This window comes from Lichenostomus cassidix, chromosome 1Aa, assembly GCF_008360975.1.
Source record: "Lichenostomus cassidix isolate B80296 chromosome 1Aa, HeHo_3.0, whole genome shotgun sequence".
Classification (NCBI taxonomy): domain Eukaryota; kingdom Metazoa; phylum Chordata; class Aves; order Passeriformes; family Meliphagidae; genus Lichenostomus; species Lichenostomus cassidix.
This window is the reverse complement of record NC_139480.1, coordinates 56,551,170-56,569,117: the sequence shown is the minus strand read 5'-3', so window position 1 is coordinate 56,569,117 and position 17,948 is coordinate 56,551,170. Positions and strand designations below refer to the sequence as shown.

General features: G+C 40.6%; 1 protein-coding gene across 5 annotated transcripts in view; it reads left to right on the top strand.

Moving 5' to 3' along the window:
* Positions 1–17,948, top strand: part of PDE3A (phosphodiesterase 3A) — a 225,222-nt gene that overhangs the window by 144,037 nt on the left and 63,237 nt on the right. Inside the window, exon 1 of one of the 5 annotated variants that reach the window (XM_085049182.1) lies at positions 696–1,239. The exons of the other annotated variants lie outside the window; for them this stretch is intronic. Within the exon in view, the coding sequence (XP_084905308.1) occupies positions 1,177–1,239 (63 nt within the window). The 5' untranslated portion in view covers positions 696–1,176. Of the gene's footprint in view, positions 1–695; positions 1,240–17,948 lie in introns of those variants that run through there. 5 annotated transcript variants of the gene reach the window in all.

Sequence of the window (17,948 nt, the reverse complement as noted above, 5' to 3'; positions counted from 1 at the left end):
TGTATATGTATGTCGTAGGATTCCTTTTCATTTAGAATAATTATACTATTAAGGCTGCTTTAATTAGATTGAATTATAGGTTGCCTTACAAAGAGCAGTGAGTTCCTGGCTACATACTTGTTCTTTTTTTTTTTCCCTTTCCTTTTTCTTCCCCGAAGACAGCACTGCCTGCTCTAAGTGCTTCATGCTGAGAGTTTACTCAGTGGATTTGAAATTAAGCAGGAAGTGCAAAGTGAATTTCATTATGTTTCATGCTTAATTTTTAAGATTAATACTGGTTAGAATTAAGAATTTAGGCATGAAACTTCAAAACTGAGTTTCAAATTAAAGGAATTCCTAAATGTTTAGGAAAATTTAATCCACCTAAAGAAATATCTTTCAAATACATACATGCAGTCTGTAGAAACAAATCATGTGAGGGGAAAATATTCATACTCATTTGTAATGTTGGCACATGCCACAAGAAAGTGTGACTAGCAGAATTCACCCTTGGAATACTATTGCTCTGCAGAAAAAATATGCAAATTGTATTTTAATCATTCTACTAGAACACAGTACTTGATACTTCCAAGATCTTTCGGGTGGGACCCACGGCACGCTTTGTGCACACGTTTTTACGAGGGCTCTTGGATGTGTGGGAGTAATTTGTTGCTCTGTCATCAAGACTTGTTTGGTTTGCTGGAGATGTAGGCGTAGCCCCAGAGTCAGTGGAATCAAGCAGTCGTTCCTCCAGCATTGTAAGAGAATGATGATGGAGAGAGAAACACAGGTCCAGCGTTTTTAATTCTCTTTAAACATAAAAGCTCTCAATTATATATCGGAGGTGCTGCATTTTACCCCTCCAGTTCCTAAGCAACAGCTATTTTCAGATTGAGTGCGTCTGGTGTTGTCTACCTACTCCAGGCTTCTTTCTGTGAGGTAGCTCGTCACTGAAAGCTGGGCTGTTCCCTGCCTCAGCCTTTTGTTGTGCACTGCAAGGACACAGATGCTTTAGAGAAACAGGAGAAGCTGGGCTGTAGCTGGTCTCGACCTTGCAGCTCACAAAAACTTGTGTGCATCAGTGAGCTCTGCCACCTACAATGAAGAGCAGGAGTCAGAAATAAGATTCTTGCCGCTGGTTTGGGACAGAAGTCTTTTTCTCAAGTCTGGAAGAGCGTCTAGAGCAGATTGAGAATCATGAGCCGGAAATCTCTGTACTTGCTGAAGCGTAGGTGGGAGTCGATTCCCGCTGCTGACCAGGTACTGTGCTCTGGGAATCTGTTGTGTCTCAGTCTGCCCTCGGTGCCACTGCAAAGAGACTTACAGTGGTTTCATGGGGGTGTTGGGGTCCTCTGCATTCAGTGAGAACCACCTGATCATTATTTGTCATTTCCAAGATGAATGCTGCAAAATCTTGGTAAAGCTGATTTTGCAAGAGCTTGTGCTGGTGAATGTGGAGATGCCATGGCAGCCCAACAGTGCAGCCGTATTTAACCAACAGAGTCTCCCTGTCTCAAAAATGAGACTTTCCTAAAGGTTTTAGGAGGATTTTAAACTGAGTGGCTAAGGAAAATTGTAGTCTACTGCTGATGGGTTCCTTGGTGCATGTCTCTTTTGTATTTCATATCTTACCTGTATGTTTGTATGAAATCACTGAGGCAGTGGCAGAACCTCAGCGTTTTCAGAGTCCTCTTGGTTGATGTGTCATTTCAAGTATGTTAACCAAGATGAGAGGAAAGCAGATGTAAACATCTGTTGGGAAAAGCAAGTATTGTCACCAGAAGTAGGACTAAGGTGTGATGGATGGGAGTATGATTAGTGTATTTCCCTCATCTTGCTCCAGGCACTCCAAGATTCTCTGATTTAGTTTTTTTTTCAATATCTTGCTTGGGATGTAAAGATAATAAAATAAATAATTACAGAAATAATATTGGTGAGTTAGCAGCTCTATTCTCTTCTCAGTCATAATTCCATCTCAGTTTTCCATTTATAAAGCAGTTGACTATAAAGGGTAGTCTTTATCAGTGGGAAAGAGGCAATTATTTGACAGAAAGAAGGATGGGCAACAGAAATGCATCCCAGTTTTTGAGAAGGATTCACCTGTATATTTTTATTAAGAGGGAGAAGGGCAGGGCAGATTACATACTGTATTTTACAGAGTTGTAGATTTTAAAGCTAAATCATACCACTTGGAACTTGCAGAGATCTCAGACATATTACTTGTCCAAAAATCCCCCATGCTGTCACATTATTATTCACAATAAAATAATAAGGCATTGTTGATTAATACACTTTTATTGTATTGAAAGGATTTTAATTGAATTGATCCAGATAAGCCTGGCATTCTTAACTCTGCCAGAAAAAAAAGGGTAAATAAATGCTCTGTTAGGAAGGGAGTCATTTGTCATCTCGATTTTGTTAAGAAGATGTTGAGACAGTAATGTTATTTCAAATAAAGGTGTATTTCAGCCTCACTTTTCCAGCATTTCCTTTGAACCACTCCAACCCTAATGTTGTATTCCATCACACATCATATTGTAAAACAATATGTGGGAAAACGAAGTATTCCTCACCTAGGTGCGAGGTGTGCTTGCCTGCACTGAGCTGTGTATCAGCTCCATCATCAGTCTCTCAGCCCCTCTGGAGGGTTTTAAAAGGGGAAAGAAAACTTCCCTGACCCATCTACCCCTTTGGGGGGATGAGACTCAGTAAGTGGTGCATGTAAATACAGTTAACTTGATCATAGTGTGAGTCTGTAAGGACTGACTGAAGGAAAATGCAATTGCTGTGCAAGATGACAACCCCAAGGAGGCAATTTCCTGAGTGTTTAGGCTGATCCTATTCACAATTACTGTATAAAAATAATACCTCTGCCTTTTGGTGAAAATTCATTCTTCAGTCCCTAAAGGGTTTCAGTAGCTTACTGTGTTCTAGGCTGACCTTGACAAAATGATTTTATATTTTGATAGGTAAGTAGTGACAGTGTAGGTTACTTCTCTATTCAAAGTAGATAAAACATGTTTGTGTTAACAAATATGACAAAACCTCTCCAAATGGGCTTATTGTGTTGCCACCTAAAATAAAAACAAAAACCAACAAAAAACTAATGGAAGGGAATACAGTCAAACTTTAAGACTGTGATTTTTTGCTTGATCTTCTTTCTAGTGTAAAATAATATCACAGCTCATACTTTTAAGAACATGGGAGCTGTAAGTCCACAGTGAAGTCTGATACTCTATTTGAACATACTTTCTGGGGTTTTTAAAGTCATTAAGTGATTTTTATTCCTCATCTTGCATACTCTGCATGAAGTCAAATGACACCCAGAACTCTGTAGGCAAGGGTGAGCAGCCTGAGAGGTAATGGCAGAGAAAAAACAAGAGTAGTTATGGTATCTACAGACAATGAATTGGAGGTTGTTGGTTTTAGGGTTTTTTGGAGCTAGGTTGTTATATAATTTTATTTCGATCTTTTGAGCATTGTTTATGCTCACAGACACTACATCACAGAGGTCTCCATGGTTTCCAGGGTCTGGTATGACAAAGGAATTTTCTGCTTATTGTTTTGTATTTTAAGTGTATGAAAGAGTGAGAAAAGTAGACTTCAGTGTGAACCCTGAATTAGATAAAAATTTAGTTTTGGTTGATGGAAAATGTCTGATCTACCGGTACATTTTTATACATGGGAGATATTTCATTGTCTGTGGGTATTTTATGTGGTTAAATTTAGGCTAAATAGTGATTAATTAAATATCATATATTGGCCTCTATTAAACTGACTGTAATATCTCTAATTTGTTGAATTGTGGATGGCTTTCTCAATTATTTCAGAAAGAAATTACCTTTATATAGCTAAGGAAAGAATTTGTGAATGCTTTTCTTTCTTGTCCATCCAGCTGTTCAGATTGCTTGAAAGCCCTCCCTGAAGTTTCACTACAGGTTTGGGGAGACATTTTCTGCTAGTTTTATTTGGTGCATGTGCCTGAGGATCTCGTTTCTTGGCCTCTTCCTAATTTTTTATCCCTGAGAACTGCAACTGAGAATGCTTTTACAAAATGGATATGGATTTAAAATGTTGAGGTAACCAGATGAGCCAGAGGTGTTAAATATTTGCTGAAATGCTGTTGAGTATTTTCCTCTACCTGAAACTCCCTGTAGATTTCATGAGCTGTAGCCTTTGAGCATAAGTTGCTATTGATACTGGTCCTGAGACAGGACAAATTAAGACAAGTCCTAAGCCTTCACACATCATCCTGTGATGGCAGCTTTTAATTGTTTCATTGATGAATGTGAATTTAAAAATAGGAACTAGGTTTCTACAACAATGTAAGAACCACATAACCAATAGCTGCTATAAGGATTTATATATGCATAGCTTTAGACAGTTAAAAGGAATGTCCTCTGCAGTTAAATAAAAGCCATAATATTTTTTTGGTAGGAATGCATGCTTCCAGCAGTGTAAGCAAGGGTAATGCTTTCTGTCCCACTAAGCCACCAGTTCAGATTGGGATGGATTGGTGTAAAGCCCATGAAGTGGTGCTTCCCTCACCTGCCAGTGATGTACAGCACAGCTGTGCCTAAGGCAGTTTGCATGTACAGTGCAATATCCTGTTCCTCACCACTGATGCAGCAGATGGGACAAACTTCCATTGTCTACAGCCCTTGCAAGGTGCTAAGCAGCAAACAAACTGATCCTGACTGAGTCATAACTGTGAAATGGTAAACCAAAGGATTTTCTGAGAAAGAACTTGATATAACATTACATCATGCAGCCACCACATTCACTGTGCATTCTGTGTACAGCAGAGTCCTGCTGGCACTCATCACTGCAGTGATCCTTGTACCTAACCCAATCCCTTTTACTTCACCTGAAAACAGTTTACCAAAAAAAAAAAAAAAACGTTTCCTGTTAGAAATGTGCTTGTGGGTTTCCACAGTTATTCATTGTTAGTAAAACCTTACATTATCCTTTCATTCAGCAGACAAGCTTTCAAAGCTTTAGTGGCAGAGCAGAGATTTGCAGAGTTGGGGATGTTATGAGAAAGAGGCCTCATGGGAGGGTTGTGGGTTGGTTGGAATATGGAGCTGGGGCTGGGGGAGGAGAGTTGCTTCTGTACAGCAGGAAAGGTGCAGAAAGATGAGTCTGGGATTAGGAAATTATCTAGGAAATACTTCCTTGCTTTCTAACACAGCAAAGAAGTGATGCAGAGCAGAAAGCAATCTCAAAGAAATAATCTGACTCAGATTTGACCTTGCTTCTCCTAGAATGAGGAGCCACAGGCAGTAGCTGGGCCTGTGGGACCATTTCTGTTTGTCCTGCAGACTTTCTACCCTGCTGCTCTGGGGTAAAACAGGATCTGTTGCTCTGGCAGCTGTGACACAGATGATGTGGGCAAACCTCCTGCAGCCTTCCACTTCCATCACTTGTAGGATGGAGAAAAACCTTTTAAATAGTGTCAGCCACCTTGTGAATCCGCTTTACTCTCAAATTCTCTATCCCAAAACGACTGGCAGTGGTACAGGAGTAGGTTGGAAGCTCAATAATTACAGTCACTCTCTCATACCACTACATAACTAAGCAGGAGCTTAGGAAATGTTGCCATTCTTCTTCAAAACCTCTCTCCACCATTAATTTTCCCAGATTTGTAATGCAGGTCCTGGTGCTACTCAGGCAGTCCCACTGTGTGACAGAGAAGCTTGCTGATGATATTCAAATTGCATTTTACGTTACTCAGTGAGCAAGTTCCAGTTCAGGAAGGTTGCGATTTGTAGGATCATAGCCATGCTGCAGATCAGTGCAGTTTGGAAAAGGAATCAGCATTGAAATGCAAAGAGGAGTATGAAATCATATCCTGGTGAAATGGCTCCTTGAAGAAGCAGCACTGTCAGAGTATAAGCAGTTGTGCATGGTGCCATTTGTCTCGGGATTTTGAAAATCAGAGATAGTGGCAGAAGCTGATAGATTGTCTTTTCTTTTTCTTTTTTTTTTCCCCCGTCAAGCTTTGCCTTAAACTGGGGAGTGCACATCCACTGGTGTGGTGCAAATAGAGATTTACTGTGGCAATTGAATTGAGAAGGTGGGATTGTGAACTGTCATCATTTGGAGCAGAGGAAGGAGATCTTTTTCCATCTGGGGGTATCAGACTCCTGAAAGACTCCTTAATCTCCCTGCATTTCTGTCTCATCACAAAAGTATCTTTCTGGCAGTTTCCATAATTTCAATTTCAGCAGTTTTCAAAATGTTGGTAATTTATTTGTTTTCAGAACCCTTGTTTTCATACAGTGTAAGTTTCTGACCACAACTTATATTTCTCAGTTGCTTCTTTATAAATTTAGAGGAGTCTTAAAGTCTTCAGGTTAAGAGATTGTGTTCATGTGCTTTTCTGAATGCTTGGGTTTTTTGCTGTTTGGGGAGGTTGAGGTTTTTTTGTTTGTTTTGGATTTGTGGGGGATTTTGTTTGTTTGCTTTGAGGGTGTTTTTTGTTTGTTTGTTTGTTTGTTTTCTAGTCGCAAACTTAGGAAAAATTCTTAGAGCATTAGTTATATTTGTTGGATTTAAGGGAATTTGAAATTTATTAGCATCTGATGGTTAAATTTGCTGGCTATTTTTAAGACCCATAAACTTACAGATCTTCAGAGAGTTTAGTCCCCTGAAATTCAAGTCCTCTGCTTTAGCAGAAGCTAGAATTCTCTGCAGGTTTTCAGATTGCAAATTCTCCAAATTGCCAAAATATGAACATCCTCATGCCAGTCTCTGAAACAAAAGCTACACTGAATGTTCTGAGACCAGAGTGGTGCACTTCAAAAGAGGTTAGTAGTTACTAATAAGTAAAACAGTGTCCCTTAGTCTCCTGAAAATGGTTATGCTGGACAGATTTTCCAAATACAGGCTAACTGTTGCAAGGGGAAATGTCAGTGCAAAAGTTCACAGTTTTGAAAAAGTACTAAGCAACTGAAAACAGGGTGTTAGAAAGGAAGCAATGGTCAACCTAGTAATCTGATCTGATACAGTCAAATTAAAATATTTTAGCACTGGGGCTTTTGTGATGATAGAAGATTACATTTTTGCTCCTGTCAACTGGGAAAAGCCGAGAGTCGTGCCACAAAGTGTTCTTTGAATTTCCAATAACACCTTAAATTTCACTTACTGCTTATGTGCATTTCAGGAACTTGTCACCTTCCCAAGCACATTTTTTAACACAGTCATTGCAAAATTTTAGCTTTCTGTATTCGGAGATGAACCCAATTATAGAATGAATGTGACTAATGTACTTAATTTTTCACTGAGCAGGGCATATTCCTAGTCTTCAGTCAGTGTGATTCCACTGGTATGTTAATATGCTGGGGGATGTGGGCTGCCCTAACCTTCCCTACAGAGATTCCACAATGCCGTTGCTGTTAGAAGATGCTTCGTTAATGAGGACGAAATGAACTGGCTGATTTCACTCTATAATGGAAACTTCATTTTTAAAGCATTTTTATTAATACTCTTTTGTTTTCGCTTTTTTCCCCCCTGTGTTTTGTGTCCATACTGGGGAAGATATGTATGCTGTAACTGCTGCTCTCTGGGATAGTTTTAAAGAAAAAATAAGTGAAAGTATTTCCTATTGTTCCTTCCTTACAAGAACACATGCTGAATTCTCTAGTAGCTCGTTTTATGGGTTTCCCAGTGGAAAAGCTCACAGCTGATCAGCTCTGCTCTCAACAGCAGATGTTCTTTTTCTTGACTTCAGTAGTAAACTATAATTTTGTTCTGTGTCTGATGGATCAGTGTTCAAAATTTCAAAATGAGTTATTGGAGCAGCCTCCTGAGATTTTTGAATAAGCTAGAGCTGGAGTAAATCTTAAAGTCAAGTCATAAAAAAGAAAATTTCTTGTCAGGTTGGATTTTAGAGATCAAAGGTTCATTGTGTAATGGCTCTGCATTGCTCCATGTTCATTTCCTGAATAACCTTGAATGTTACAAGAGCAGTAGGAATTCTTACAGTCCATAAAGGAAGCCTGGAGATTATAAGGTCTTGAATTTGGAGTTCATAATTATTAAGTTGCTGGTCTTTATGCAGGACTCAAAAATCTACTTTTTATGGTGAACAGACAAACAATTAGACAAGAGATAGAGGTATTAATTATTCAACTGCAAAAAAAAAGTGAAAAAAAATCCATTTAGCATGGAAAATGTATCTTTGTTAATAACCTGGATGATGGACAGAGTTTCTTAGGAATTTCTTAGGGCATTTGCAGATGATACAGAACTGGGGGCAGTGGCTGCTACAGCAGGTAGTGGTGCTGCCATTCAGAGGGCCAGGCTGGAGAAGGGTCCAGCAGGAATCCTATTAAGTTCAACACAAGGGGATGAAGTCCTCCCACAACTCAGGAAAAATAACTGCAGGCACCAGGAGAGACAAGGGGCTGACTGGCTGGGGAACAGCTTGGCACAAAAGGACCTTGGGGGTCCTGGTGGACACCGAGCTGAATGTGAGCCAGCAGTGTGTCCTTATGGCAAAAAAGCCAACAGCTTCATCCTGGACTACACTGGGCATTGCCAACAGGTTGAGGGAGGTGATCCTTTGGTTCAGTTCAGCACTGGTGAGACACACCTGGAGTGGCTGGAACAGCTCTGTGCTCGAGCAACAGAGACAAAGCAATACTGGAGTGTGTCCAAAACAGGGCCACAAAAGTTGTTAAGGGACTGGAGCATCTGTCATGTGAGGAGAGGCTGAGAGAGCTGGGACTGTTCAGCCTTGAAAACAGAAGGCTCAAGAGGATCTTGTCAATGTGTATAAATTCCTGATGTGACGGTGAAGGGGATGGAGGCAGACTCGTTGCAGGGGTACCGCTGGGTACAAATTAAAATACAGGAATTCCTGTTTAAAAACAAGAAGGAACTTTTTCACTCTGAGGGTGACCAAGCACTGGAATGGGTTACCTGGAGAGGATACGAAGCCTTCATCCTTGGCCATTTTTCCCCCCACATCTCCCCCCACAAACACACAAAATTCATGAGGAGGGAAAAAAAGCTATAGATGGAAAAGGGGAGCCAGTGAAAAATCTTTCCAAACAGAGCTGGAGCTATATTAATGACCGGCTACCAAGGTAGTGATTTAAAACATGTAATCCCTCTTCAGAATACATGGATAGTATTTTGGTAGAGACCCAGATAACCTTTCTGCTTCCAGTAACTTTGCTTCTGAAGCACAGGAGCTCACTTTTCTAAAAATGAGGAAAATGTCATTGTTAATACTATTATTCTTCTGGTATCTGAGAAAAAATAAGAGATTTTCTGTCAGGTACTGTTTGCAAAGTTCATATGCTGTTCTCACGAAGGTGCCCTCAGCTTCAGAGCAAACCCCACACATACAGCATTTTCAGTTTTCACATCCAGGATAGGGGGACCTGAATCTTCCAAGTTAGGTGATGGACATGATAGAAATGTGGAATGGCAATAAGCTTTTGTGTCAGATTACCATGGACCAGTTTTTATGAGTGTCTAAATATAATAACTCTGTGCATATTGAGATTGTGTTTTAGGACTCCTGGAGGGTTTTATGTGCTTGCTTCTTTTAAATTAACAGTTGGAGTTGAGTGAACAATCTGCAAATAATTATTTTAGATTAAGTTCTTCATTAAAATGCAGAATAGAAGGGGGGCTTAGCTGACAAGAGAAGCTGCAGAGCTGCTTTCTATTCCTTACAACTCTGTGGGATGTGAAAGTGATGAATAGCTGTAGTCACTCTTCAAGGATCTTCAAGGATCAACGTTGCCTTTGAGACAGTTCTGTCTCAGAATGGCGATTTTGCTGGGATTGTGATGTGGTTGCATTTTCATCACAGAAAGAGCCCCTGGACAAAATGACACTCTAGATTTTGACTCATTTCCAACCAGATAGGAGTTGTTAAAATGCATGATTGTACTTGGGGTTGCTGTGCATAGCTGCCTCACAAACAGATACCAGGTTTGGTTTTGGAGCTGCTGCTGACAGTAGCATCCATGAGGGATGCTGCTTGGCATTGGTGGAGGAGCAACACAAGGCACAGCATGTCCTTCACCAAAGGACACGTGTGGCAGTGGATCAGCAGCTCAGTTGGGATTAACCCCCCCAGCACAGGTAGTGCATGGAAGAGGAGGAAAAGTAGAAGCTGAAATGGAAGTGCTTTGAGTGGTGTGAACATGGAAGGCACACTGCTTTATCCTGCACCAATCATGTTTTCTGGAGTAAATCATAATCTCCTGACGTGGGGTTTGGGACTGCATAGACAGCACCTTTATTTCAAGATTCGGATGCTCTTTCTGCACCTCCCCAGCACTGAGTCTTAAAGTTAGGAAGAAGAAACTGGAAAAGTTACGCAACTGGGCACTGGATTCCTGAGATTCTCAAGGTCCTAGGGATGTGCTATTTTTGTTGCTGCAGGCATTTGAAAAAATGTACTTCCAACATTTTGTTTTGGAATTATTGCTGGAGTTCTGAAGTCCAGGAATTTTTAGCAAGTCCTCACCATAGGAGCAGAAAGAAACAAATCCAAGATATTTTAATATGGCACACATAGTTCTGTTGTTGCCAAAGGGAAATGCTCTACTTAAATGTCAAGATGATGATAGCAACAACTGACCCAAGAGAAATGAGCTGGGGATCTCAGTCCAGTTTTCAATGGTCGAGTGTCTTTCACTGAAAATTCTACCTCACTTTTTCAGTTCTTGGGAGGCATTTATGGATGTAGAACCTGCACTCTGCTTGTTTCTTCAAGTCAGGCGTTTTGGAGTCCTTGCAGTGGGGTAGATGAACCTCCCTCAGTCAGCATCTCTTCTGTGTTCTCTAGAAGGGACCACTTGAGGTGGCAGTCACATAAAGGCACAGAACCATTTCTGGGTCAGCCTTTTCTTCTGGTGGTATTTCAAAGTGCACCTCCTATTTCTCTTTAATTAGAAATTGGTGTCTCTTGATATCAACTGCTTTTACTAGGGACATAATTAGGCAGTACTATTTCACCTGATGTGGTTCTTCCTGTCATCTCTCTCCATCTCCTCTGGAGGACTGCTGTCTGTGTTTCTCTCACTTGCCTGATCAGCCCTCCTAGTACAAAGCCAACTACTTAGAATCTGTCCCATTCATATTCCCTGCCATGCTGGAGTAACATGTCAAAGGACTTCCTTGGCCATTGCCAGGAAATTGGAATTTCCCTTAGACATGCCTGTAAATTTCTCACACTGCCATAAAAATTTTCTATGCATGTTGATCATGGGTCTGGTTTAGATGCAACGTTTTTGGCTCAGTAATATGACTGTTATTTTTCCAACTATTACTTCCAAGTCCCCAGCTTGATTGCTTACTCCATTTCAACTGTAATGCTTGCCTAGTCCTTTAAGGATATTGCTGTGTGCTCTATCCAGACTGGCATCCCAGACATGTTTTCAGCTGCTCAGAGTGCATGTCAGAATTTAGCAACTTATCTTGATCTCCACATTTGAGGATATTTCTTCTGTATTAGGGCCTGTGTCCACTTTTTTTCTCCTTTTTCCTTCCTGGCCTCTACTTTTTCAGTCATCAGAAGGCTAGATCTTAGACCTGTGCTTCCTCGGAATTCCCATCTAGATTCCTTTCAGGCCTCCTTTGTATCATCTGGCTCTCTGTAGGCCCTCAAATCCAAGCAAAGTTGCCTTAGCCTTGCCAACCTTTTGTTTTCCCATCACAAAATTTCTGATATGGAACTTTTCCCATCGACAAAATGTGGCTCGGGTTCTCAGTATTAAACCTTAATCCCTGCAACATCCATTGCTTTGATATTTTAAGAAAATGCCTTTTTCAGTTCAGAAAAAAAGCCTTCAGATTTTTCATTATTCATGTCCATCTGTTAGTACTTTTAACAATTTGATCTGCTCTCATCAGAGCCTATATATACCTTTCATTTTTTATCCTATCTAAACTCAACCCTTTCAGTGTACCATTTAACAGTATCATCACCTAGTGGTTCTCTCTTAAACAGGTAAAAAAAAGATGAGTCTCTGAAACTTCTTTATAACTTCATTTTGTTGCTGATGAGCTTTAGTATTTGTGGTGGGGTTTTTTTTTTCTATTTGGAATATTTTTTTCATTTTTGTTGCCATTATATTTTATCAGCCAAAAATCCTATGGCCTTTATTATACTACAAATCCTGTTGTCTTATTTGAAAATACTGATAATTTACAAACTGAAAATTGGCCCTCATAGTACTAAAACTTATTTACTATTTTTTCTTGCTCAGGTTACAGAAAATGCAGTATTTATATTTGAGTTTATGAGCAAGGACAATTCCAGTGCTGCCTTCTACTAGCAAGAGAGCACTATGTAATCCTTCCATAAAAGTAATCCAAGCTTTATTGTACTGCTACTTCACTTTTTTTTTCCCCCTCCCCAAACTCTCCTCTAGTGGTAAGGAACAAACGTACACTTTCCTGCTTATGTTTATGTCCATCCCATTTGTAACAGTCCAGCATTACCCTGTAGCATAAACAAGCCTGCTCTATAGGGTATGTTGAAGAGCAGTCATAGTCCCTCTAAGCCATCAGTCTGCTCTATTTGATAGGGGTTGTTTTTCCTAGTCTGCCCACAGGTTATTTTCTTCCTTCATCTAAAGGCTCTTTCCTGCATTTATTGCAGTTTTGTAGAATTCAACTTTCTGCATAAGTTGAATACAAATTAGAGTTTGTCTAGGTATCTGATTAAAGGAAAGACAATAAATCAAGTTTGAAGTTTATTTTTAATCCTCTTGCAAAGCAGAAGGCATCTAGATTTGTAGAACACACGAATCCATTCAGTTTGAAAAGATGTCTGTTCATCAAACCCACCTGTTAACCTGGCACTGCATGTTCCAAAACCCCACATTCCCATTCGCAGGACTACCCTACCATTGTCCTTCTTTGCCTGGCCCTTCCAAGGAGTTTTCCTGCTGCACCATGGCTTCCAGCTCCTCCTGTTCACTGCCCATGCCTTAGGTGGTGGTGGTGTAGGTGCTCTTCAGTTGAGTGTTGATCTCACCAGCTTTGGCAGGGAAGAAGCCTCAGTTCCTTTGTGTCAGTTCTCAGGCCCTCCTGTGATTTTCCACACTTCAATAACCTTTGTGTCTCTGCTGCTGCATGGCTCTCCATCCCCCTACTTCAACTGTCTGCAGATGGAAGGACATCCCTGGCACGCCAACCCTCAAATTTTGGCACACCATCTCTAGGCTTGTCTCTAGGGAGCTTGGTTTTATCTCCTTCCCCCTTCAAAACTAGTTCAAAGCTGCTTCAGAGATCTCTGATAACTTCTTTGCAAGGATCCTTTTCCCCTTCTGAGACTTTCCCTGTCTCTCACCAGCAGATCTGCTGTTGTGTAAATGATCAAAACCCCAAATCCTGCCAGTTCCACCAGGCTCAGGGCCAGGTATTGATCTGCTGGCTCTTCCTGTTTCTTCCCTCTTCATTTCCCACAAATGGAATGATGCAGGAGAACACTGCCTGTGCTCCTCAGCCCTTCACCACTTGTCTCAAGCCCCTGACCTCTCTATTGATTGCCTTCAGCCTTCTTGTTCCAGCTTCATCCCTCCCTGTCTGGAAGAGTACAGACATGAGGATCTGGGGGCTGTACTAGGGCAGGAAGCTTTCTCTTCACATCTTTCACCTGGACACAGCACAGGCAGCAGACTTCCCCAAAAAGTGGGTCTGCTCTGCATCGTGGGCCCTTCTGTTCCCTTCCCCTATGATGGTAACACATCTTTTCTCCTTTATGAAAGCAATTTTGATGAAGGGCCTGAGCCTCCTAGTGGATTGCCCAGAATTTTTGTCACTAATTTCCTCAGTGGAAGCAGCAGCCAGACTAATATCTGATGTAGGTAACAGAAACACCACAGATGGGGCAGCATGTGGAATGGCATTGGGGAAGAGGATGAGGGGATTCTGAAACTGAGTCTGTTGTCTGGAGAGCTGTAGTGATAGAAATACATAGTCAGCTGCATAGAGGTGAAATTATTGAGAGACTATTAATAGAAATGTGCAGTCTGGACCAGCAGGTTAACCTGCTGTCTGTTGTGTTTGATGAGCAAAGTGCAAGGCAGAGGTTGAGCAAAATGTATTTAGTAAATAATATGTATCATGTATAGATGGTGAAAAACTCTAGCAGTCTTGAAAAATTGTAGAGCAAGAATTCTTAAATTAGGCTATATGTATGTTCTTTCTATATGTTCTATACAGAATATATAAAATGATTATACATATGTATATAAATTATAACTAGCAAATAGAAAAAGGGTATAAAGGTGGCAAAACTGCAAAAGACAGAGGTACTGTGCTTAGTGTATTTGTGTTTTGTGATTCAATTTAGGGGAAAAGGGGAGGAGGAAGAATTCCAGTTTTAGAGAACAAGAACTGAATTCTCATGACCCTTTTCCCTCCTGAAGTTGCATTTAATTTAGCTATTTGGAAAAGCAGTTGAAGAAAAAGACAGAAGGAATATTCCATCTTGCACAAACATGGACAGAAAACAGAAGCCTCCTCCAGGCAAATAGTCTCAGGAGATGGAGTAAATTGCCAGTCATCCATCTCTCTTTCCTGGGTTATCTGATGTATTGGAGCAGTTAAAAAGGAATCTACTGCTTAAATACAATCAATAATTTGCTTTTATTGCTTTATTTTTCTTATTACAACTTTGAGGTCATTGTAGTCAGGAGCTTACCCCAATGCTTTGCAGAGATGGGCTTTCTTTTCACTATCTAGTGTTTAAAGGGAGGGCAAGCAACACTTTCAAGTCTCGGCTGAATGGCAGAAATGATGACTGAAGTCCAATAGCTGTAGTGCCTTGTAACCCAAACTGAATTGTGAACCTGCATTAGGAAGTGTTTGCTGATCTGGGAGCTGCTGATGCTGGACACACAGCCCTCCTTTTGGCAGGCATTCTCCAAGGCATTTCTGGCAGAGGCTCAGCAAGAGAGTGGCAGCATTTGAGGCTTCTGATGTGGAATGACTTAATATTGTGACAGCCCAGAGCACATATTTTAAGTATCTAAGAAAGGGATGGGATCTGACATCCTTTCTCAGATGCAAAGGTTATCACATACTGTGGGACAAATCTAGCAGTTGAGTGCAGGTTTTTTTTTTCTGCTCTTCTGTCAAGATGGAGTCTCTTCAGATTTGCATTTTTTTCTGAATAATGTTTAAATAATATATTTTTCATAGGTATATGGACAGACTGTATATGTAGGCATGTGGGAGGGAGGTGGGTGTCTGCTGCATCTAAAAAGCTCTCTTACGTAATGTAAAAAAAAATAAAAATTAAAGCATGAAGAAATGTGTCATGTCTTCGTCACAAAAAATTGATCTGTTGTTATTTGAATCTGATATATCAGACAAATGCTCTGGAGAGCCAGCTAGAGCTTTGGTGCATGTGCTGGGCTGTTTTGTTCCAGGACTGGCCTTGGAGAAAGCAGAAGCAGCATCATTTGAGAGCCTGTATTTCCAGCTCTGGAAATTACTTCCTGACCATGAAACATGTCTGCACTGTTGGATTTTGAAACCAGTTCTTCTTTTTTGCTCTCTCCCTGATAATTAGTTCTGGGGAGAAGTGCATACAGTTCTGCAGCTCCAGGTCTCCTGGCTCCTCAGCGAGCCTCAGGACTTCTTTCCAAGTCTGAGGAGTTTTCAGAGGAGTAATGACTCCTTGGATTTTTCACTATAAGTGATTCATTTTCTGTTGATTGAATAATTTTATTACCTTTTAAAAGAAAAGTCAGAAAGTATTAATCCTAAGAAAGAACAGCTGTTCCCTTTTGGAGCACAAAGTACTGATGAAGGAGATCAGCTAGGCAGCACTCCTAGTGTAAATGCCATCGTTTAGGTTTCAATGGCTTGCAATCACAGCTTCACTTAAATGGGTTGCTCTACAGGCAGAAAATCTAATTAAACCTAATTAGTCAGCAATTGATGTTTGACATCCTATATACCACCCAATTCCCTAATCCCTATCACTCCTGTAAATCCAGGAAGAGCTGGACAACAGGGGTGTGCTGGCCAGGCTGGGTGACCACTGACCTTGTGTTGAAGCCTTTCCTTCTCTGCTTCTGAGGTCACACCAAGCATTACCCCTCATGAAAACTGATGGCTACATGAAGAAGCTTTGCCAGAGTCAAAACATTTTTTGGCTTTTATTTTGCTGTCAGCCTTGGCTGAGAGTGGCCAAGAAGTTTCAAGTGTTTCAGGAGAAGGTATCTGAGGGATGGAGAGGAAGAGGGGTACCACATTATTAATTTTATTTTGGTAAAATACTGCCAATGCATAAACAGAGAAGTTGATATGCCAGACATTTTGAATCTCTTAGACTGTTATAAGTAACTGGTATTTCCAGCCAAGAATACTTATTTAATGTTAGAGCCCTTTTGTATAATTATTTAGCTGCTGTGTGTTGTAATTTGACACATGTGGGAGCATACAATACTTCCAAGAGTGCTCATTAATTGTGGATGAGCAGGTATTTGAATTACTGTCTTAATTACTTCCCTGATTGAATGTAAAATTAATAACATACATGGTAGCATTCATGTAAAACACATAAACTGAAGAACAGGATGAGAGGTCTTTGGGAAGAAGTTTTGCACTTCCCAGGAGGAGGACAACCAAAAAAATACATTTCTTTTCTTTGATACAGACACATCATTTCTTGCTGCTACATTACAAATTTCCTTTTATATTCCCACTGAAATTAGATCACTTTCCCACCCTCTGTTTTCTGATAAAATTAATAAAATTACATTACATTTAAAAGAACAGAAGGAACATGTGACCACAGCAGAGAAGCAAAATAGATTTCAAAGCAGATAGCATCTTTTGTGCTGCTTAAATGCTGCTGGACTCCATGGGAGCCCTGTATTGGATACAGTCTAAGTCTTCTTATCTGAATTATTTCATTAGAAATAGGAGCAAAATATTTTTAAGCTGTTTTCAAAGAGAAGTTGTGATCTGATAGAGGTTCTATGTTCTTAGACATACACTGTTGTTGTGGGGTGTGTTGGTTTTTGGGGGAGAGGGCAGAGGGCATTCAAAAGGTTTCCTGAACAAAACAGATGCAGTACAGAAAAGCCTATTCCTCTGCCTCAGTTTTAACCTCCTCCACTGCTGATCTGCTTAGCCTGCAAATGATGGTGATTAGTCACTACTTGCATTTCGGGGTGTGGGATTATGGGGGTTTAGGGTTTTTGGTTTGGTTTTTTTTTTCATTAAGGAACTCCTAACAGTGTAAAGTTTTACACTGAATGCAAATAAAGAGTATAGGCAGAGGGTGCAAAACTAATGTCCTTGAATTGAGCTGGCACACTCACCATTTTGAGATTACAGACTTCTCCTAGTGTGGCATTATTGTTTCCTTCCTAACTCAGCAAACTCAACCTGTTGTGGGAAGTCTTGACAGCACAGATGTGTAGACCCAAGTAAATTAGTTGTGGTATTGGGAACAGTTCAGCCTGTACTGAGTCTGACAGATATCCTCAATGACATACCCAATTTCTCCGCTCACCTGCCTTGTCTGCTCCCAGCAATGAAGAGATCTTCCCTGGTTAGCTTTGGTGTCTTTGTACTTCACTACATCACTCCCTAAGCATCACTGTTAAGCCACTCAGCATCTGTTTTATGTCAAGTGTCAGTGGACTAGGCGATCTGTACCTGCTTAGCTATTTACTTGCCTTTTGTGTTTTCATTTTTTCCCCTTCACCTGTGAGACAGTTGGGAAAGGATTAGTAGCACATGTGTGAGGAATACATGGGATGTAGTGGATATAGTTTATAAAAGAGAGAGCAAATTTTGCCTCAAAAGCAAACAAAAGGCACAGCTATGTGGAAACTCCAGGTCCCCCCAAACATCCTGTGCAGAAAAGTGCTCGGGGCAGATTGATTTTCTGCTCTGCTATGGTGTCAGCTACTGCCTCAGCACTGCCTGAACGTGCAGCTTAGGTCACAGGAGTGACGCTCCTTGAAAAG